At 46.1% G+C, this 23425-nt stretch overlaps 1 protein-coding gene across 1 annotated transcript in view; it reads left to right on the top strand.

The window, feature by feature from the left end:
• Nucleotides 1–2071: 2071 nt before the first annotated feature.
• Nucleotides 2072–23425, top strand: part of PAPPA2 (pappalysin 2) — a 315464-nt gene continuing 294110 nt past the window's right edge. The window contains exon 1 of the mRNA XM_005905526.2: nucleotides 2072–3627. Coding sequence (XP_005905588.2) covers nucleotides 2712–3627 — 916 coding nt within the window. The 5' untranslated portion in view covers nucleotides 2072–2711. The remainder of the gene's footprint in view (nucleotides 3628–23425) is intronic.

Here is a 23425-nt window from a genome sequence, read left to right as displayed (position 1 = left end):
AGCTGAGAACCAAGAGAGACCTATAGGGGATGCAAGATCATTCACACACTAGAAGGGGGAGAAACAAACGCACGGCGGAATTCTTCCTTGCTGTGTATCCCTCCTCCCTGAAATGAATGGTATGAATCCTTTTTCTGAGGGTCCTGGGGGTGGCATAGGGAGGGGCAAGTTTACTTCTCCTTTACTTACCTGGGTATCTTCCCTTCATTTAAACTAAGGCTCCTCTCCTTCCTTCCCTCCTTTCTGCCCTGGTTTCTCTCTCTCTCTGTCTCCTCTGCTTTCTGTCTTTCTCTGCAACCCCCCTACCCCTTTCCAAAGCCCCAATCTCTGTTTAGCTGCTTTGGTGGGAGGCGGGGAGGTGGAGGAAAGGACTGAGACAGAAAAGTGAAGGAAGACAGGGAGACGCTAAGAGGAAAAGGCACAGTCTAGGATTGAGGGATTTCTGTTTAGTGATATCCACGTGCCTGAATTGATATCTTCTTCAGGGACTTGCCTTGAAGTGTCAGTGGATGCTGTATAGGGAGACAGGGCACACCAGCGATGGAGGCTTTAGGATACAGCATTTGTAAAGCACATCAATCAGTGATTAGCTAGGGTAGAGGAACTTAGAAGATGATGAGGGGACCCAAGGCAGAAGAGGCAGGGTGATCTTACTCCAAAGTAATGTGGGCTGCATGTTTTATATGTGGGCAACACAAGCAGTGGTTTTAGAACTGTAAATGATTTTTCTTATTATTGAATGAAGGACCCAATATATTCCTCTCCCTGCTTTGTACTCACCCATGGTCAAACACCCTTACCTGTATTGAGAATTCAGACCCGCTCAGTGTGTATGCATGTGTGTGTGTGTGTGTATGTGTGTGGGTACACACATGATTTTAGGGGTAGGACTCCTTGAGATAGCTTACATCTAGGCAAACAGAAATTTGGAGGTTAAATACACATTATTTATTTCCCCATTTTATCCATTCATTTCAAATCAATGAAAAAAACTAGTTGTTTGGGTCTAGCTGCTGATATTTGTAATTTACTTATTTTGAGCATCTCATTTGTTTATTTGCTCACTCAGCATATGGTGACTTTTAGTAACTTCAGAGTGAGAAACTTGAGCGAGAATAAGAACTATATCGTGCAAATCCATGGCATTTCCTCTGAATGCTTCCTACAGCAGGATAATTGATTTCTCCTTTCTCCCAATGGCTAATGTGAAGTGAATTTGGGGTATTGTCCTTTCAAATCCCAAATGATTGAAATAAGAGAAGAATACAGTATATATGTGGCAAAACAAACAAACAAACAAAGCGAGACAAGTGGTCCCTAAAAGAGTGGTGTGGGTTTATTAGGCAGTAAGCAAGTCTGTTCACAACACATGTGTGAGTATGTGTATGTGAGTGTGTGTTTGAGAGAGAGAGAGAGAATACATACAGAAGAGAGTGCTCCAAAACAGTATTGATTGTTGGCTATTGATTGTGTAGGCTGCGGCTGCTGGAAGAGAAAGCGGGAGATGTTTACGGGGGAAACCAAGAGTAGCATCTGTCCCCTGTGCCTCAGTGAGGTGGGGAGGTTTTCAGGAGGGAGGAGGGGACAGGCAGGAGGTGGAGAGATGCACCGAACTTATTAGCTTTGACATCATCATTGTCTTTAAATGAAACAAACAAGAAGATAATTATAGGCAGAGAGGAAGGGAGAGAAGGGGAGCAGGAGGGACTGGAGAGCACAGGTCCCCTGAAGGATATGCTCTTCTTCTCATTCTCTTTTCCATCTTCCCAGGGACCCACAAGACTCCCAGAAGGTGAAGTCAAGGGCTCTCAGACTCCTAAGGTTATTAGGGCACCAGACTGGCAGCCCAGAGGAGAACTTTACGGAGACTTGCAACACACCAACAAGTTGGAAGGGGATTAAAAACAGCCTTCAGCACTCACCAACCCCAGAGCTGAGGGAAACATTCTGACCTGCACAGGCAGACTGGAGGCTGGATGGGGAGCTGGCTGAGGAGGACATCTGGAAGTGAAGGCTAAGTACCAGCTGGCATTTTTTGTGCCTCCTAGATTCTTTTTTTTTTTTTGCCTTTTTAGATAGTAAGCGTCAAATTCTGTTTCTCTGTATACCAGTTTTTCTAGCAATTTGTTGGAAGGTAAGTGTATTTGAGGTTAAAGACGACAAAGAAAAGGTAACTCCTAGGGAAGGAAGGGGGATAAAGAAAAGAACATTGGAGGCTAATATTCTTTTTAATAACTTCAGGTAGTGAGTGGTATGTGTGTGCACAAATGTGTATTTGAGAAGATTTGGCTCCTGCCCACGTGTCCCCCTCCTAGTATCAACGAGGGGAGGAGCTATTGAAGAAGGGGGAAAAAAAAGAAAAAGAAAGAAACCTGAGCTCTCTGGAAGAAATTCAAAGGAACCCAGAGAAATGGACTTCATTCTTCAAGGACTGAACTAGAGCAAGGAGAGAGAGAGAGAGGTCAAGGGAGAGGTTGAGGGACATATATAGGGAGAGGTTGAGGGACAGAGGCTACTTGGTCACAGCACCCAGCGCAGGCAGCCAGGAGAGGTGCTCTTTGGGGGCTGCTTGAAAAGTCTGGTCCCTGAACAAAACAATTTGCCAGGGGACAGCAAATCCACAGCTAGCTGTCTCCTCCTCTTAACCCCATCACCCCGGTGTGGTACCCAGAAGCTGACTTCTGGTTCTGTATAAAGAGCCGGGGGGAGGTATGATGTGCTTCAAGATTCTGAGGGTAAGCCTGGTAGTTCTGGCTGGGTGGGCGCTCAGTACTGTCAGCTCGGAGCTGGGCTGGACGCGCAAGAGATCCTTGGCCCAAAGAGGACACCTGAGCCAGGTGCTGTCGGAAGGAGAGCACTGTTGGCTGGGGGCCAAGGTTCGAAGACCCAGAGTTGCTCCTCAGCATCACCTCTTTGGGGTCTATCCCAGCCTGCCTGGGGACTACCTGAGGCCCTACCCTGCAGGAGATCAGGGAAGAGACCATGCAGAATGCAGTGAGCAAGATGCCGAGGGAATGGCTGTGAGCTCTGTGCCCCCAGACCCAACTGCAAGTGCAAGAATGAGGAGTGAGGCTGAGCGGCCAGCCGCTCCGTGGGGAGGGGACAGTCCTATTGGGCAGTCGGAGCTACTGGGAGATGATGACACTTATCTTGGCGATGGAGGGTCCAAGGAGCCTCTAGGTGAGGCTGGGACTCTAGAAGGCACAGCCTCGGCTGCCACCATGATCACCACCTTCCCATGCCCAGGGGAATCCGGACCAGAGACCCAAAGGAAGGGTCAGACCAAGACCAGGCGTCGGCGCCAGGTGGTGAAGGGACAGGCAGGAGGCCTGTGGGGAGACCCCAAGTTTGCGCCCCAGCACTTCCAGCTGTGGCCTAAGCATCCCCTCACGCCTAGGGTCCGAACCGGCCCATCAGAGAGTGGCATCCGGAATGGTGGAGGGGACCCCTCCTGGGAAGCAGAGACCGTGAGCCCCCAAGGAAGACTGCCTGTCTTGTACTTCTCTGGGAGGCGGGAGCCGCTGCTGCTGCGTCCAGAAGTGCTGGCTGACATTCCCCGGGAGGCGTTCACAGTGGAAGCCTGGGTGAGACCGGAGGGAGGACAGAACAGCCCAGCCATCATTGCAGGTAATCACCCACTCCTGGGCTTTCCGTAGTCCGCGGGGTAGGGCTGGCTTCTGGTTTTGGTGAGGTTAGACATCGGGGGCAAGGAGGGGAAAGGGGCAGAACAGAAGAGCCAGGGAGGGCTAGCCGGGCAGAGGGGGGGAAGGGCCTCTATTCATCTGCGCAGCAGAATCCCAGGCATCATCTGCATTAATGACTCTATAACCACAAGAGCATTTGTCCCTTGTATTGATCTCGTGTGCTTCTATACATTGTGCTGGCACTTAGGAGACCTCCAGCTCACTCTCTCATCCCTCTTTAAAGGGGAAGATCTCTGGTTCTTTGTCAGTGGGGAAGAGGTGTCACACTCCATTTCTTATAGTCCAGTGTGAGAAACCCAGGCAACTTTGAAACGACATGAAAGTGTACAGACCTGGGCAGTGAGTCATGCCTGGGCTGGACTAGGTAGTGAGGAAACAAGGCTGCCGGCTACATAGCCAATGGGTCCTGGTTGGTTTCCTTTTCTTCGAGTAGCCCTGGAATGTAGCAGAACGCTACTACCTTGACCAGGTCCTGGAGTCCCCTTTGTCTTGTCCTAAAAATCATGTGTCCAGCCTGGGACTAGCAAGGTCTACTGGAAAAGATGGGCACTCACAAGCCAGGACCCTGGTTTCTAACCCGGGGTGTTGTAAAAGGGACCAGAAATGCACCTTGTATAATTCTATGGTCTTCATTAGGAACAGTGTTTGGGAACACTCTCCACATTTATTTTACAGTATACCCGGATCTTGGCTTTCATGGAAAGTCACCCAGAAGGACAAAGAAAAGAGTAGGATTAGGAATAACTGTCTCCCTTGCCTCAATGGGGGTGGGGGACGGTTGGGGGATACTGGTTTCAAGCAGGGAGTGGGTAAGGGATTAGAAGTGATACATGATCATTCAGTGTCTCTTTATCCCTTCAGAGCCCCCACCCCAGGACAGAACCTCACACAAACCTAGGTACATAGTAGAACCATTTTCATCTTATTAATCTGGATTGTACACAACACCCTTTGATGCTTGCCAGTCCCATGACATGGATGGGGAAACCAAAGTCGTGAGAGGTATGCCTGGGGCAGACGGGGAGCGGAACTCCAGAACCCCTGAAGGGCTTGACAGCTCCCAATATTAAAGACTTCTCAGGCTGGTGGGTGCCTGCAAATAAATTTTAGACCAGAGAAAGAAATCTGGAAGGAGGGAGCCTCTTGCGATGGTGTGTTGCTGGAACATCCCTTCCGGACACGCTGTCTTCCCCCCTCTTTGGCTGTAATTTCTCTTTTGGAAGCTGGGATTCCCAGACACTGAGCACTCTAGACTCTTGTGGTTTTGCTTGATTTTATTTTGGGGTGGGAAAGGGGGTGAGGGGAGAGGATAGAGAAGGGGCTGGGCTGGATGATAGGTTGGGGCAGAGAAAGAGTAGAAGGAAATCCTTATTCTGAGGCCAAATGGAAGAAATAATGAGATGATTATCTGATCGGAGTTGGCAGCTTCACAGTTTTTCCCAGATGACATCTTCTTGCTGCCTAATCTCGCTTCCTAGTACCCATCTGCCAGGGAAACTGTGTGCTTGCCGTCTAGACCACGACTCCACTTACCCCTCCTCTGGCAGTAGCAGCACAGGGACCTGGGATCAGTTCCCTGGCTCTGAAGAATCGGAGAAAGATCCAGCAGGAATATAGGAGGGAGGCTCTAAGAAACCAGTGGTCTGAGTTGTTAAAATTTAGACCTGAGGGAACAGTTTCTGGACAGTGGGTACCTGACCCCTGTTCCTGAACTTTCTGCATCCTTCTGTTCTCATTCTCTGAAGAGAGGAGAACAGGGTCAGGATTTGGTTCCAGTTATAGGGCTCCTGTCTATGGGGTCGCACAGAGTCAGACATGACTGAAGTGACTTAGCAGCAGCAGCATAGGGCTTCCTAAGTGGCTCAGTGGGTAAAAGAATCTGCCTGCAATGCTGGAGACTCAGGAGAAGCGTGTTCAGTCCCTGGGTTGGGAAGATCCCCTGGAGGAGGGCATGGCAACCCACTCCAGTATTCTTGCCTGGAGAATCCCATGAACAGAGGAACCTGGCAGGCTACAGTCCATGGGGTCACAAAGAGTCAGGCAAGACTGAAGTGACTGAGCATGCACCTACACAGCTTTCCTTAATGTACCAGCCCTCCCCCGCCAGCCCATACCTCTCCCTCCCATGCCCACCTCCACTGCCGCCCCCTGCCCCCCAACCTTGCCACAGCGCATACTCAACTCCTTCTCCAACGTGCCCATCTGAGCCCTTGCCACCTCCCTAAGCATGTAAAATTAGGCAGGAAATCTTTCGCAGACAGTCTAGCCTCTGAGGTTTCTTTCTCTTCAAATCAAAGCATTCCCGGAGCTGTGCTGGCATGTCCCCTGTAGGTCCACACCGGAAAGACGGAGAGCAGAGAATACTCGGGTCTGTCTCCTCTCCACCTCCCACCCTGTATCTTTGTTCAGATTTGTGCACCTCAGAAAATATTCAGAAAAGATTTAGGGTAAAAGTTTGGGAGAGATAGGGGCTGAGAACCCAGCCTTCGTTCTTCAGGATTCTAGCAACTGGGTTCCCAGGACATAGGCATCCTTGTCGACTCGCTGTGGTCAGCTCCATATGCTTTCCCTGGGGCCCCCTGGGCTGAGAACCATGAAGGGCCAAGGGTAGTCACCCCCAGGAATAAAAGTCTCCTATTTGCTCATCTATTCACTCTTACCAACAGATCAGCCCATCCTCCCTCTCTGACCCTAGCCCTGGTCCTTTTAGCCGGTACCTGCCTGTTCCTGGGATGGTTGGCTTTCAGCTGTTGCAGAATGACCACAGCTGAACTGTGCTCCTGAGGTAAATACAATTCAACCACGGGAGTTCTGCTGCCCCACTGAGGATAACACAAGATGATACAACACTTGGCTCCCACACTCTTCTAACAGCTCTCAAACCTCAGGTTCTACCTACTTAACCTAGACCCAGTTTTCTCCATCTACCAAACTTGGGGCATTTTCTCCTCGGCAGAGATATCAAGGGCTTCAGTTGCCCTAGCCATGGTAGAGGAACCATCCCCCACCCCCACCCTGGCACCCCACCCCCAGAGATAGGAGGCCTCGGAGAATACTTCCTACACAGAGCACTAGGTGGCAGTGTTGCTTCGTGCACAGGAGAGTAGGCGGTGCCTTGGAAGCCAAGTAGTGGGGAATGCAGTCTGGTTTCTTGGAGGGCTGTCCCTTCCCGGGCCTCTGGGAGGTATTTGATCATTCCCTCCCAGAGCGTGTTGGTAGGCATCCCTGAGGGTCGGCTTCATACAAGTCTCTTTGCAGGGCCCATGTGAAAGGACTCAAGTGGCATTCTTTGGGTTATGACTAACCGGCACTTGTAACAACCGTAAAGAAAACAAAATCAACTCGAGTTACCTCCCCCCTCCCCCCGCCCCACTCCCACATGCTTCCAAAATAGGAAGTTTCTGGATTCCGGGTGGATTGCTGGAATACTTTCATTTAGGGCTGAGAGGACAATGTGGGCCTCACAGGCTGTAGGTGTTTAGCTTCTTTCTGGCCCCTGGAGGGGGAGCGATGGTGCTGGGCCGCCCGCAGCTTAGATCTTCTGAAGTTGCCAATCTCCTGTAGCTCTGACTCCCGGCAAGCAGGAAAGGACTGTGTGTGGCTGCTCCAGTGTCAGGGCCTCCATAAAGGTCACTGCTCGGGGGGCCTGGCAATTCAGGGATTTGTGGCCACCGAGGAGTAGCCTGGGGTCAGCAGCCCATTTGGACGGGCTTTTGGAACTCAGCTGTGGACATAAGTCAAATGCTGTCCTATCCTGGTGTGAAATCTTTAAGCTCCAGCACTCAGTCCTGAAACCATCCTGTTTCCCTCCTTCTCAACTTCCTTTCCTCTCCTTCCACACCAACACACACAGAAGAGGAACTTCTAATGGGTTCCTCCTCACCCGTAATTGATTTCAAATGTTCCCTGAAGTTGCCCAGCTGACTAACCACCTGCAACTCCAAGTGGCCGGAGACTGAGTCAGTAAGTCCATGGCAGGATTGGAGCCCAAGCCCACGCTTCTTCATTCAACAAATATTTATTGAGTGCTTTGCCATGCAAAGCAGGGCAAGGCTTTGTGGGGGAATACAAAGATGTCTGAGAAACTGTCCCTGAGTTGAAGATGAGTTTTCTTTCTCTGAGGATCCAGGTTGAGGTAGAGATCCCAGGGCAGAATCTGGGAGTCAGACCTGGAATCAGATTCCATCTGACACTTATCAGTGCTGGGATCTGTGGCAATCCATTCAACTTTTCTGAGCTTTGGTTTCCTCACTTGGAGAAATGGGAAAATGTCGCAAAGAGTTGTTATAGTGTTTAAAGAAGCCATGTATGTAAAGTGCCCAACACAGACTTGACTGTAAAATTCATTTATGAAGTGGTATAACAGCAGGAGGTGATCATTGCTAACAGCAGTGTATTAGCCTACTCATCTTTGGTGCTAACCTGTCAACCTGTAATCTTTTCTTAGGTAGGGTATTAATTTCTTAAGAATTTAACTTCCTCATTTGTCCAGCAGGAATGGTGATAAATAGGGTTTTTTTTTTTTTTTTTTGCAAGATGGTCTCAAGATGATTGAGAACACTATTGAGTCAGTGGCTTGAAAAGACCGTTTTTTGTTGTTTTTTGATTTTTTTTTTTTTTTTTTTTTAAAGCCTGGGCTATACTCTTGCCTGGAAAATCCCATGGATGGAGGAGCCTGGTGGGCTGCAGTCCATGGGGTTGCTGAGGGTCGGACACGACTGAGTGACTTCACTTTCACTTTTCACTTTCATGCATTGGAGAAGGAAATGGCAACCCACTCCAGTGTTCTTGCCTGGAGAATCCCAGGGATGGGGGAGCCTGGTGGGCTGCCGTCTATGGGGTCACACAGAGTCGGACACGACTGAAGTGACCTATGTACTATTTAATACGTTGGACAGTGGTCCAAGGCTATTTTGGGGTCATGCACCCTTTTGGGAATATGATGGAAGCTCTGCTCACTTTTTAGCAATATGCCCAAGTCACATATTTCATGTAAGTTTCAAAGGTCTCTGGATTTCCTGGTAGGAAGGTCAGCATTTGCTGACCTTGTTTAAGGCATATGGATAGCTTTTGTTTTGAACGACCCCAGAGAAATGAGATTTCACAGGACTCTGTAACATCCCCTTCTCTCAGTAAGGGAGTAGCAGCCCCGGGGTGAGGAGTTTTATTGATGTGGGGTGTGGAGCTTTGCAGAAGGCAGATTGACACATGGAAGTATCCACAGAGATGTAAAGAGAATTTAAAAGGAAGGCCACGTGTGCTGCCTCCCCGAGTATCCAGCAGGGCTCAGTGACATGTGAAGCACCACGTCCATACCTTTCCCAGGGCTCCTGTGAAGATAAGGTTTCCATTACCCTCCTCCTCAGCTGCCTCTTCCTATACTGCATTGGTGGTCAAGGTCAGAGTGTTTGCCCTCGTGGGACCCTGAGGAATTGCCCATTTTATTCTCACTTAGTTCTGCTCCTTGATCTTGCCCCAGACATGCAGTGAAGTCATAGTAACCCTGCGTGAAAGAACTGTGGACACGAGATTGTTGGTCTCCGGCGGTGAGTATGCCCACTGTGATGGGAATGAGATCCATGAGTCTGCTTGTGTGGGCAAGCCATGTGCCCCGATGGATGTAAGTTAGCATCTGTGTACAGAAGAGTCTGTCCTGTGGAGGTGTGGTCCTCCAGAAGAGAGGCATTGTCTGGTTTTAGAAGGAAAACAGATGGTCAGTCTGCCCCCTCCTTTCACAGCTCCCTGACCCTTGTCCACAGAATCTTCCGGATTCCCTGTGTGGAAAAGATCTCCTCCACTGCTCAGTCTCCATAGTCCTTGACCTGTGACTTCCTGGGGTGCACATTGCTCCCTGCTGCCGTGGTTCTATACAGGTCTTGTTTTTATTTACTGAAAGTTCCCCAGGAGCCAAATGTGTGTCTGATTCACTTTTGTCGTCCCTAAGTACCTAGCACAGTGTTAGACTGTCAGCTATGTTTGTAGAATGGATAAAGTAGAAAGTTAGGTTGCCGATGCCCACTAGGAATGAGAAAAAGGTGAGAGAAACTTTCTGTAACTCGAGGCTCTTTGTGGGGAACCAGGGCAGTGACTTTCAGATTCTGATTTTGTTGCCTACAGAGGTGTCTCAGTGGTTTTTGAGGGGAACTGTTGGACACGGGGCTTCCTGCCCACCATCAAGACGGGTAGCCCCTCTCTTACCTGTTTCATATGAAAAAAGAGTTTCTGCTGTGCTTAGCCACTCAGTCATGTCTGACTTTTGAGACCCAGCGTGGGCCACAGGCCTTGCGTAGCCTACCAGGCCTCTCTGTCCATGGGGATTCTCCAGGCAAGAACACTGGAATGGGTTGCCATGCCCTCCTCCAGGGGATCTTCCCAATCCAGGGATCGAACCTAGGTCTCTCTCATTGTAGGCAGATTCTTTACTGTCTAGCCACCAGGGAAGCCCGCCCTCCCACCCCCCCCCACCAAAAGTGTTTAATTGCTTCTAAAAAGTTTAAACCCTGTAACTCTAGAGCAGAGGTTGGTATACTCTGGCCCATGGGCCACATCTTGTCCAAAGCAAAAGTCTGTTTTTATAAAGAAAGTTTTATTAGAACCCAGCCACACCCAATTGGTTATGTGTTCTCTGGAGCTGCTCCTACTTTGAATGGCAGAGTAGTTGCAACAGAGAAGATATTGCCCACAAAGCCTAAAATATGTGCTGTGTGGCCCTTTGTAGAAAGTTGGCTAACTCCTGCCCTTGAGTTTGCTTCTCAAACTTAAATGTGCATAGAGATCCCCTGCAATTCTTCTCAAAGTGATCTCACTGCTATGGGAATACACCTTGCCGCAGATGCAATGAGAATGCCAAGTACAGCGCATTTCCTTTCCGAAGGACCAGAGGCGCTGTGCTATGAATTTGTCACCGCATGTACACTAAGGCCGGATGCCTTGGTGCAGCAGGGATAAAGGAAAACCAGTTTCTGAGAGATTCAGGACTCCTTTGACAGCCGACTCTGCCTTGAGGATTCATGAGGGCCTTGCAGATCACGCTTTAGACCGTATAGCAGTTTACAGTGCTTTCACCCGATCTTCCTCCTCTCTTTCCTTCCTTCGAGGTCAGACCTGCATCATGGACTAATGGCTCTCCTGGCCTTTTCGGGCTTCCTCCCTGTTTTATCTCCTAGTTATCTCTCCTAATAAAGTCCATGTATATTGAGCTCCATCTTGACATCTGCTTCTTTCACTAATACAACTAACTAACACAAGGTCTGGGGGAACCTGAGATTCTGCATTTCTAACAGGCTCCTCGGTGCTGCTGCTACTAGCATGCGGATCATGACTTAGGACTTAAGTGGACACGTGAGTCTCGAGAAGTGTCAGCAAAAAAGTGCCTTTTTCTTTAAAGGCACAAGAATTTAGTAAATAATTTAGACTTTACAGGTTGCACAGTCTCCATTGAAACTATTCTGTTCCTAGAATGTCCAAGCCCCTATAAACAATATGTAAATGAATGAGCAGAGCTGTGTTTCAATAAAACTTTGTTTACGAAGACAAGTGGCAGATCTGATTTTGGCTGTGGGCAGATCAGATTTTGGCTGTGAGCAGATCTGATTTTGGCTGGCTATTTGCCAGCTCCTGGTATCCAGGACTCTTCCTGCATGCTGTGCGTCTTCCTCAATCCTCTTTTGCTTTGCTTCCTAGTTCTACACTATGCAGGATAATGCCTACAGAGAGACTGACAGTATCAGGGGTAGGAAAACTCCTTTTATTCAAGTAAACACAAAACTTCCCAGAAATTTCCTGCAAAAAAAACAAATCCTGATGGTAACATTCCAGATGGAGTTTGTATTTAGAGCTGACCCTTGAACAACGTGAGTTTGAGCTGTTGAATCTGAGGATGTGGACCCAGATATGGAGGAGATGGGAATACAGAGGGCTAACTCTAAGTTGCACATGGATTTCTGAATGCATGGAGTGTTGGTGACCCTAACCCTTGCATTGTGCAACATCAACTATATTTTCTTTTTATGGCATTTTGAGATAAAACTTCTATACTGTAAACTTCACCTGTTCAAACTCTACAATTTATGTTTTTTAGAATATTTACAGAGTTGTGCAACTGTCACTACAATCTAATTTTAGAACATTTTCATTCTACCCAAAAGAAACAACTTACTCATTAGTAGTCACTCCCCATTTCCTTCCCCTTCTTCCCAAATACACAATAACTAGTCAGTTCAGTCGCTCAGTCGTGTCTGACTCTTTGTGACCCCATAAATTGCAGAACTCCAGGCCTCCCTGTCTATCACCAACTCCCGGAGTTCACTCAAACTCACGTCCATCAAGTTGGTGATGCCATCCAGCCATCTCATCCTCTGTCGTCCCCTTCTCCTCCTGCCCCCAATCCCTCCCAGCACCAGAGTCTTTTCCAATGAGTCAACTCTTCGCATGAGGTGGCCAAAGTACTGGAGTTTCAGCTTTAGCATCAGTCCTTCCAAAGAACACCCAGGACTGATCTCCTTTAGAATGGACTGGTTGGATCTCCTTGCAGTCCAAGGGACTCTCAGGAGTCTCCAACACCACAGTTCAAAAGCATCAGTTCTTCGGCACTCAGTTTTCTTCACAGTCCAAATCTCACATCCATGCATGACTACTGGAAAAACCAGAGCCTTGACTAGACGGACCTTTGTTGGCAAAGTAATGTCTCTGCTTTTCAATATGCTATCTAGGTTGGTCATAACTTTCCTTCCAAGGAGTAAGCTTCTTCTAATTTCATGGCTGCAATCACCATCTGCACTGATTTTGGAGCCCCCAAAAATAAAGTCTGACACTGTTTCCACTGTTTCCCCATCTATTTCCCATGAAGTGATGGGACCAGATGCCATGATCTTAGTTTTTTGAATGTTGCAACCACTATTTTCTGTCTCTGTAGATTTGGCTACTCCGGTCATTCCATGTAATACAGTAAGTACCCTACATGTGAATCTTTAACTTGAGAACTTCAAAGATGCGAACTTGTGTTTGCGTGTCTAATCGTGTAAGTTAGTTCACATGCCTGGCATATTTTTCAAGGTATTGTGCTGTGAGATTAAATATGTTCTATTTTTGTGTGTGTTTGTTTTTATGCATTATTTGTGTGAAAAGTATTACAAATCTATATAGTACAGTACTATACAGCTGATTGTACCTGGTACCTAGGCTAACTTTGTTGGACTTATATGAACAAATTGGATTTGTGAACTCTCAGAAGGGAACTCATTCATATGTAGCAGGCTTACTCTGTGTGGTCTTTTGAATCTGGTTTCTTTCACTTGAGGTTTGCTTTTTTTAGTATGTATTGGAGCTTCATTCCTTTTTATTGCTGAATACTATTCCTTATATATGTCCTATTTTGTTTATTCATTCTGCAGTTGATGGACATTTTAGTGGCTTCCGCTTTTGGGCTGTTACAAATAGTGCTGCTATGGACCCTGCACAAGCAGACTTATGTTTTTATTTCTGCTGGGTAGGCACCTAAGAGTGGGATTGTATATGGTAACTCTGTGTTAAACATTTTGAAGCACTGACAGACTGTTTTCCAAAATGGCTACACCATTTTGCACCCCTCAGCAATGCACGAGAGTTTGGTTTTATATTTTTGACCCACTGAAATGAAAAGGGCTTCTCTGGGCTCGTTGAAGGCTAGGGCTTGGCCACTGCTTACATCTGGTAGCACCTGGGTCGTCTTTGAGGAATGTGCTGATGTTTTGTACAATGAATAAACACCTGGATCTCTGCACTGAGACCTCTGCAATCACATGAAGGTCTTACTGATTGAGAAGGAAATTATCATCAAGCTCCTTCCTTCAGCCACTTAAGGGCATCCTAAGAGGGCCCTTTCTTCCCTGAACCTAACTCTGCCTGATGGAGTTTCCCTTCAGCCTGAACTGCATTACTTTCTATGGCTTTCCACCACATGAGCTCAGAATGACATGCTCATGGGGAACACTCAGGCCCTCCACAGTGCCTCAGATTCTGATGCAGCAGCACCTTCAGGAAGCAAAAGAGAGAAACAGAAGGGAGGAGGGAAAATAAAGGCCATAGAGTTCTGCTAATATGACCTGAACTTTTCCCTGGACTCCAGCTCTGGGCGCTCAGGCATTGCCATCTCCCTGTGGCCCACACTATTCAGGGCCTGTGTCTGACTCCCAGGGGGTTGGGATGCTGAAGTCACCCAGGTGTCTGGGGTACAGGTCAGGAAAGGAGACTCACTTCCAGGTGGTAGCACAGAGGGGCTTTCTCTGAGCATGACTGTGTGATTGTCCTCATCACATTGCAGGTGTGTTGCTTGACACCGCTCCCTGCCCTTCCTGTCTTCATCCCCTTCTTCAGTTACTACCCCCCTTCATGGCATCTACAATCTCAGGATGACAGTGTAGTCAGGAGGAGCCTTGGCCAATCCACGTGCCACCATCTGCTTCTCTCTTCTCTTTGTCTATTGGTTGTATATTCTCTCCATCCTCAGAGATGAGATGGAAACCCACAGGCACTCCCAGTGTAGTTCTTGGGTGGAGTACAGGTTGTCAGGTGGAAATATTCAGGAGTAATAGGGGTGCAGCTGGAAAGTAGGCATCACCTTTGGCAGCCCAAGTAAATTCACCCGTTTGCCCTGCACTGGCAATGCTTTGTCCTTCCTCACCTTCTGCTCCCTCCTCCGTGCTCTGCTTTATTGTTCCTCTGGAGCTGCCCATCTGAGTCATTTGGGATGTGTGTGCCAGGTGGCTTGGCTTCTTCCTGTTCCCATCCTAGCCCATGCCTTGAGGAGGCAAAATAAATAGGAGTGGAAGGCGGCACGTTAGTTTGTATTCTGAGCCTGTATACCCTGACTGTCCCTTAGCTTTGGTTCCTGCTGCCATAAACAAGTACATCAATTCCATGTTTCTGTGTTCTGAGGGTCAGTTACTCTGGGTACTCATCAGATTCCTTGCTGCTCACATCATACACCCCATGACCCTGGCACCTTCTAGAAAACACATCTCTATGTTAAGTTTGTGTCCCAAAAATAACATCCCCTCCTTCTCATGTTCATTACCTGCCTTAAAAAAATCCCGTGCTTTGAATTTTTTTAAAAAAGAGAGCATCCAGGAAATAAAGCCCAGTGGGCAAACAAAAACATCCCAATTCTCTTTATGAGTCAGAAGTGAGTCGTAGAGAAAAGTGGTCCTGCCCAAATATACAAAACGGTCATTGGAACCCAACATTTCAGAGCATTTTGAAGTTGAAACGTTGCCATGGCAATGCTTGGGATATCAAGACCAGTAATCATGGCTCATTTCTGGATTAGAAATCCAGTGGCTAATCAGTGGGGAAGTCACAGAGCTTAAAAGTTAATCAATCAGTTAGTGAGTCATCATTCAAGCAGTGACTCAGCATTTGCTGACTTTCATACAACTTGTTGCCCTGCATTTTGGACAGGTTAGAAAATAAATATACTTTTTTGGGGGTTCTGTTTATTATTTTATCCATTCATCCCACATTTATTGAGTTCCTCTTAGGTGAAGTATTAGACATTTAGTCATATGTTGGGGGAATCAAGAGAGCAAGGCAGAGGCCATACCTGGAAGATTCTCTCTGTCCGGTGGGAGCTGACCTGTAATTAGACTATTGCAGCTTGGCCTCTGGGAGATCCCAGTCCTATCTCGATGAGACCGACAATTCCTCGAGGCTAGAAAGGGAGAGCCAGTAACTGGAGAGACTGAAGGAGGCCTGAAGGCAGCAGAATTGGGGAAAAGAGAAAAGGATGGATTTACCAAAGTGTCAGATGGTACAGAGCCACCCGATACGAGATCAGGCCTGAACTGGGCCCATTGGATGCAGCTGTTAGAAAATCATCAGGGACTTTAGAGAGAGCAGTTTCACTCTGGAGTTGGGGGTTCAGAGGGGACTCCGCATTACAGCGGGTGGAGTTATGAGTGAGATGTGAGACTATGAAGACCCAGAACAGGGTCCAGCACAATCTGCTCAGAAACTGGCCATGGACAGAAGTCAGAAGTAGACACAGGGGTGTAGAGGGAATTTTTTAAGGTGAGAGAGAGCCAACGTCCTGTAATAAAGCACTAGTCATATAAAAGAGAAGACAGCATAACACACAGGGAGGTGATACGAGATGGATCCCGGAAATGGAGAGCATGCCCATGCAAGTTCCAGTGTTTCAAGAAATTATTGGAAGGATTTTTATTTGACAAATACTTATGTAGTATTTACTCAACAGCACATGTAACTGTGGTCACTTTGAAAATGTTAACTCATGAACTCAGAACAACTCAAGGAAGTGGATGGAGAAGCTATAGCACAGAGAGGAATAGGATGACACACAGCTGCTCCTGCAGCAGCGAGATTTGAACCTGAACACTCGGTCCCTAGGATCAAAGTGAAGGTGAAAGTGTTAGTTGCTCAGTCACATCCAACTCTTTGCAACCTCATGGACTGTAGATCATCAGGTTCCTCTGCCCATGAGATTCTCCGGGCAAAAATAGTAGAGTGGGTTGCCATGCCCTTCTCCAGGGGATCTTCCTGACTCAGGGATCAGACCCAGGTCTCCCAAATTGCAGGCTGATTCTTTACCGTCTGAGCTACCAGGGAAGCCCAAGAAACTACTCCCCAAACCCACACTCACCAAACTTACTTCAAGTCACTCCCTGGGATTTTAGTTAATATGACACCTTTTCTAGAAAACCTTCCTTGGCCTCACTAATATAGATTTGTTCTCCAATGAATACTGATATCCTGCTGTTGTTATTGTTGCTTAGTTGCTAAGTCGTGTCTGACTCTTTTGTGACCCCATGGACCCTGTCAGGTTCCTGTCTGTAGGATTCTCCAGGCCAAAATCCTGGAGTGCGTTGTCATCTCCTTCTCCAGGGCATCTTCCTGATCCAGGGACTGAACACATGTCTCCTACATTGCAGGTGGATTCTTTACTATTGAGTCACCTGGAAAGCCCCTGATATCCTGCACTAAGCCTTATCAAAACACTTAGGTCAACTTACTGTAATTTCCATCTTACGTTTTAATCATTAAACAGATACTCTTTGAGTTCCTACTGTGTGCCAGGCCCTGTGCTGGGGACTGTTAGACAGACATGGCCCTACTGCCATATTTCTCTTTTGGCTAGCTCTGCTCCTGGGCTACTGGAGGTCAAGGCTGTGGTTTGTTCATTGGACCTAGTGCAGCGATAGCAAATGAAACTCATCTGATAAATATTTGATAAGAGGATGAATGAATGAGTGAACAAACAGAAGGCACGATTAGTCTTACAAACTGGGAAGCGAATTTTTCTACTCGGAAGTAGGCACAGGTAACCTTTACATCCTATTGATTTGGAAAGTGACTAATATGTCTGAAATTCACTCAAAAATAACTAGAAGGGATGATTACCCTTATCTTCCACCTCGAATTCCTTTTCCTCAACCCCCCTCAATACATCTTTATTTGATAAATATTGACTGGAAACTAGTCTCCTAGAAGAATTGGATATAGTTAAAACTTGATTTAACTATGATCATTTTTGACCTTTCAGATATTTTCTGTTCTATTTATTTGCTTCTTGCGGTTTGTATGCATTGTCTCTTTTATGCTCACATTATTCCTTGTGGAAGAGGGAGAAGGCAGTGTTTGTAGAAAAAAATCTTGCCAATCCAGAAAAGAGGTCAACAGTGGTCCAGAAACTTTCCTTAGTTTCCAAGTCTTTCCTGCCTTTGCTTCTGTGGTCTTCTCGAAATCTGGAGTTATTACAAAGTTTGGGGGGTGGGGGCGGGGAGGTGAAATTCTTTTAACATAAGATACTTATAGGTCTGAACACACCTGATCTCGTCTGATAAAACACTTAGAGGAAGTACATAGCTCTAAGTGCTTTTTAATCCGTTCACTCACCTACTAATTTATTTATTCAACAGGACTCTACTGAGCACACCTGCTCTTAAGGAGTTTATAATACAAGGGAAGACATAAGCCCCATACCTGTTAAAATGATAATATTAACTCTGAGGGACTTCCCTGGTGTTCCAGGAGCTAAGGCACCATGCTCTCAACGCAGGCGGCCTGGTTTGATCCTGGTCAGGGAGCTAGATCCTACATGCCACAACTGAAAGATCCTGCAGGCTGCAATAAAGATCAAAGATCCTGCATGACCCAGCTAAGACCTAGCACAGTCAAGTAAATAAATAAATAAGAAAATAGTATTTGGCAAAGTAATGGATAATAATATTGAGTGCTTATTGTGTGTTAAGCACTGTTTTCATTATTTTACATGTGTGAATTAATTTAATCCTCCCTCAAACCCTGTAAATTAGGTATCACTATTATCTCCATTTCATGGATGAGGAAAATGAGAGAGGATTGCTCTAGGCTGTAGAGTTATTAAGTTTGGCTGGTCTGGTGGATCTCACTCCACAATCTGCTCTATTAACTTCAGCTGAGTTCAGTTACTCAGTCATGTCCAACTCTTTGTGAACCTATGGACTGCAGCACGCCAGGCTTCCCTGTCCATCACCAACACCAGGAGCTTGCTCAAACACGTCCATTGAGTTGGTGATGCCATCTAACTATCTCATCCTCTGTCATCCCCTTCTCCTCCTGCCTTCAATCTTTTCCAGCATCAGGATCTTATCCAGTGAGTCAGTTCTTTGCAACAGGTAGCCAAAGTATTGGAGTTTCAGCTTCAGCATCAGTCCTTCCAATGAATATTCACGACTGATTTCCTTTAGGATGGACTGGTTGGATCTCCTTGCAGTCCAAGGGACTCTCAAGAGTCTTCTCCAACACCACAGTTCAAAAGCATCAGCTCTTCGCTGCTCAGCTTTCTTTATGCTCCAACTCTCACATCCATACACAACTACTGGACAAACTATAGCTTTGGTTAGACAGACCTTTGTCAGTAAAGTAATGTCTCTGCTTTTTAATATGCTGTCTAGGTTGGTCATAGCTTTTCTTCCAAGGAGCAAGTGTCTTTTAATTTCATGGCTGCAGTCACCAACTGCAGTGATTTTGGAACCCAAGAAAATAAAATCTGTCACTGTTTCCACTTTTCCCCCATCTATTTGCCGTGAAACAATGGGACTGGATGTCTTGATTTTCATTTTCTTGAATATTGAGTTTTAAGTCAGCTTTTTCACTCTCTTCTTTCATTAAGAGACTCTTTAGTTCCTCTTCGTTGTCTGCCATAAGGGCAGTGTCCTCTGCATATCTTAGATTATTTATATTTCTCCCAGCAATCTTGATTTCAGCTTGTGCTTCTTCCAGCCCAGCATTTCGCATGATGTACTCTGCATATCAGTTAAACAAGCAGGGTGACAATATACAGCCTTGACGTTCAGTTCAGTCGCTCAGTTGTGTCCATGTCTTTGCAAACCCGTGGACTGAAGCACGCCAGACCTCCCTGTCCATCACCAACTCCTGGAGTTTACCCAAACTCATGTCCATTGAGTCAGTGATGCCATCCAACCATCTCATCCTCTGTTGTCCCCTTCTCCCCCTACCTTCAATCTTTCCCAGCATCAAGGTCTTTTCAAATGAGTCAGTTCTTCTCATCAGGTGGCCCAGTTTTGAAACAGTCCATTGTTCCATGTCTGATTCTAACTGCTGCTTCTTGACCTGCACACAGGTTTCTCAGCAGGCAGGTAAGGTGGTCTGGCATTCCCATCTCTTGAAGAATTTTCCACAGTTTGTTGTGATCCACACAGTCAAAGACTTAAGTGTAGTTAATGAAGCAGAAGTAGTTGATTTTCTGGAACTCTCTTGCTTTTTCTATGATCCAATGATGTTGGCAATTTGAGCTCTAGTTCCTCTGCCTTTTCTAAATCCAGTTTGAACATCTGGAAGTTCATGGTTCACATACTATTGAAGGCTAGCTTGAAGAATTTTGAGCATTACTTTGCTAGCATGTGAGATGAGTGCAATTGTGCAGTAGTTCGAACATTCTTTGGCATTGCCTTTCTTTGGGATTGGAATGAAAACTGACCTTTTGCAGTCCTGTGGCAAGTGCTGAGTTTTACAAATTTGCTCACATATTATGTGCAGCACTTTGACAGCATCATCTTTTAGGATTTGAAATACCTCGGCTGGAATTCCCTCACCTCCACTAGCTTTGTTTGTAGTGATGCTTCCTAAAGCCCACTTGACTTCCCACTCCAGGATGTCTGGCTCTAGGTGAGTGATCACACCATCGTGGTTATCTGGGTCATGAAGATATTTTTTGTCTAGTTCTTCTGTATATTCTTGCCACTTCTTAGTATCTTCTGCTTCTGTTAGGTCCCTACCATTTCTGTCCTTTATTGAACCCATCTTTATATGAAATGTTCCCTGGTGTCTCTAATTTTCTTGAAGAGATCTCTAGTCTTTCCCATTCTATTGTTTTCCTCTATTTCTTTGCATTGATCACTTAGCAAGGCTTTCTTATCTCTCCTTGCTGTTCTTTGGAACTCTGCATTCAGATGGTTATATCTTTCCTTTTCTCCTTTGCCTTTTGTGACTTGTCTTTACTGAGCTATTTTTAAGGCCTCCTCAGACAACCATTTTGCCTTTTTGCATTTCTTTTTCTTGGGGATGGTTTTGATCACTACCTCCTTTACAATGTCATGAACCTCCATCCACAGTTCTTCAGGCACTCTATCAAATCTAATCCCTTGAACGTATTTTTCACTTTCACTGTATAGTTGTAAGGGATTTGATTTAGGTCATACCTGAATGGGGGTCTAGCAGTTTTCCCTAGTTTCTTCCATTTCAGTCTGAATTTGGCAATAAGGAGTTCATGATCTGAGCCAGAGTCAACTCCCAGTCTTGTTTTTGCTGACTGTATAGAGCTTCTCTATCTTCAACTGCAAAGAATACAATCAATCTGATTTCAGTATTGACCCTCTGGTGATGTCCACCTCTTGATGTAGAGCCATCTCTTGTGTTTTTGGAAGAGGGTGTTCGCTATGGCTAGTGTGTTCTCATGGCAAAACTCTGTTAGTCTTACCCTGCTTCATTTTGTACTCCAAGGCCAAACTTGGCCTGTTACACCAGGTATCTCTTGACTTCCTACTTTTGCATTCCAGTGCCCTATGATGATAAGGACATCTTTTTCTGGTGTTAGTTCTAGAAGGTCTTGTAGGTCATCATAGAACTGTTCAGCTTCTTTGGCATTAGTGGTTGGGGCATAGATTTGGATTATTGTGATACTGAATGATTTGCCTTGGAAATGAACAAAGATCATTCTGTCATTTTTGAGACTGCACCTAAATACTGCATTTCAGACTCTTTTGTTGATTATGAGGGCTACTCTATTTTCTGAGGGATTCTTGCCCACAGTAGTAGATATAATGGTCATCTGAATTAAATTCGCCCATTCCCGTCCATTTTAGATCACTGATTCCTAGAATGTTGAGGTTCACTCTTGCCATCTCCTGTTTGACCACTTCCAGTTTGCCTTGATTCATGGGCCTAACATTCCAGGTTCCCATGCAATATTGTTCTTTACAGCATCGGACTTTATTTCCATCACCAGTCACATCCACAACTGGGCATTGGTTTTACTTTGGCTCAGCTTCTTCATTCTTTCTGTAGCTATTTGTCCACTCTTCTCCAGTAGCATAATGGGCACCTCCCGACCTGAGGCATTCACCTTTCAGTGTCATATCTTTTTGCCTTTAGATTAACCCACTACCCTTACCTTCCCAGTGAGATTTATTCTTTCATATGTGTTTTTGTTATTAATTAGCATCATTTCTTTTCAGCTTGAAGAAGTCCTTTTAACGTTTCTTGTAAGCCTTGTTTAGTGGTGATGAACTCTTTTATCATTTGCTTTTCTGAAAAGCAATTTATTCTTTCCTTCTTAATATTAATTTTGCTGATAATATTAACTTTGGAGGTTCTTCATATACACACTAAGATCTGAGCAGCTCTGGTCTAGAGCTGGCCTTGTTTTTGTGCACTTTTAGCCTAGTTCAGCAAGTAGAAAATAGTACCTCTTTTAAAGGTAGAAAGTAGTAGTGCTTTTCATTTAATTCCTCATGTCCACTCTCACCCTCATCCATAACAATAATAATAACTTTGAGATTAGCTAACATTTAGTGATGCTTTGATTGAAGGCAGGAGAAGAAGGGGACAACAGAGGATGAAATGGTTGGATGGTATCACCAACTCAATGGACATGAGTTTGGGTAAACTCTGGGAGTTGGTGATGGACAGGGAGGCCTGGTCCATGGGGCTGCAGTCCATGGAGTGCTGCAGTCCATGGGGTCACAAAGAGTCGGACACGACTCAGTGACTGAACTGAATTGAGTGACGCTTTGTGTCAGGCAACTTGTTAACTACTTTCCATGGATGCTATGTATGGGTCACCTCTTCTGAGGATGTGCATGCCTTTGGATTTTTGTCCTTCATCTTATCATTCTGTGTTTCTCTGCTCTCCTCTCCCTGCCAATCTGCCTCATTCACTCACCGTATGCATGCATGGCCTACAGAAAGCCTGGGACATCTCATTCTGGTTGCTATCATCGTAAGGCATGACTAAAATGAAGAGTGGACTGTAAAGAGGTTTAAATTTTTTTCTGGGAAGATGCTAGTGAAATATTCTCAGGAGGTTCCCCCCCCCGCCACCGCCCCCGCCCTGTAAAAACTTGAACTCATAGTTAAAAAGTGAGCCTAATCCTATCTTGAAGGAAAGTCATCTATAACAGCTGAAAAATACCTCCCTGGGCTTTTTTTCACTTTCTCCAGCTGACACAATCCTGCTCTCTGCCAGGTTGCATGGCTTTTGATGGATGGCCTCTCTCCTCCTCTTTGTTCCTTTTTGTTCCCCGCATGCTCTCCCTGGGTGGGGCGGTAAGGTATTGGGTAAGTAGTTCTGCAGAAGGCAGCAAATAGTTGTGCAGAGAGGCCATAGGCATAACTTCCTGAGAAAGAACCTTGCCTTGTACCAGGTTGATTTATAATCATGACCTAACCCGGCCCTATTTTTTGCTCATTTTTTTCCTGAAATCAAACTTGCACCACACAGCATGTTTTTCCAGTTACCAGAACTGATGACACTGTGCGTGACTTCTTTCTTTTACTGAACCTCACCTTCCTGGAAGCCAATGGGCTTTCCAAGAGAAGCAGAACTCTCACTCCGGACTCTAACCCTCCCAGAAGTACAAAGGAGAACTCAGCTGTGGTAGTTACTGGAACTGAGATTCTGCAGCCATTTCTGTGCCAAGGACAGCATTTTTATCTGGACTTTTTCTTCTTCCACCTTGACCTGTAGTTAAGTGATCTCCTCTATGAGACTCTGTTATAGGTAAATGACAGAGCAGGTCAGATGCAATTGCAGGGTGAGTGGGCAGCCCTACCCCCTACCCAACCATTGTCCCCTCTCCCCAAGAATGGTGGGATATCCTCCTTCCCCAAGTTAAGATTCTAATGACTTAGTTTGACTTTCAGAGAAGGTAGAAGGTAGGAACTAAAACTTGTTCCTCCCTTGGCCCTTTGCAAATTCACAGGTGTCTAAGACAGGATCTTCTTCTCAAGGAACGTTCAAATTGCTTGGTTGAATAATGTAATAGCTGCAGTGCTATGAGGGTCAGCAAGCTGCAACAGAAAACTGCTTTGATTAAAGTATGGCCAAGCAAAGATTGGAGAAGGCAATGGCAACCCACTCCGGTATCTTGCCTGGAAAATCCCATGGACGGAGGAGCCTAGTGGGCTGCAGTCCATGGGGTTGCTAAGAGTCGGACACAACTGAG

This window comes from Bos mutus, chromosome 16, assembly GCF_027580195.1.
Source record: "Bos mutus isolate GX-2022 chromosome 16, NWIPB_WYAK_1.1, whole genome shotgun sequence".
Taxonomy (NCBI): Eukaryota; Metazoa; Chordata; class Mammalia; order Artiodactyla; family Bovidae; genus Bos; species Bos mutus.
This window is presented reverse-complemented; position numbering and strand designations above follow the sequence as displayed.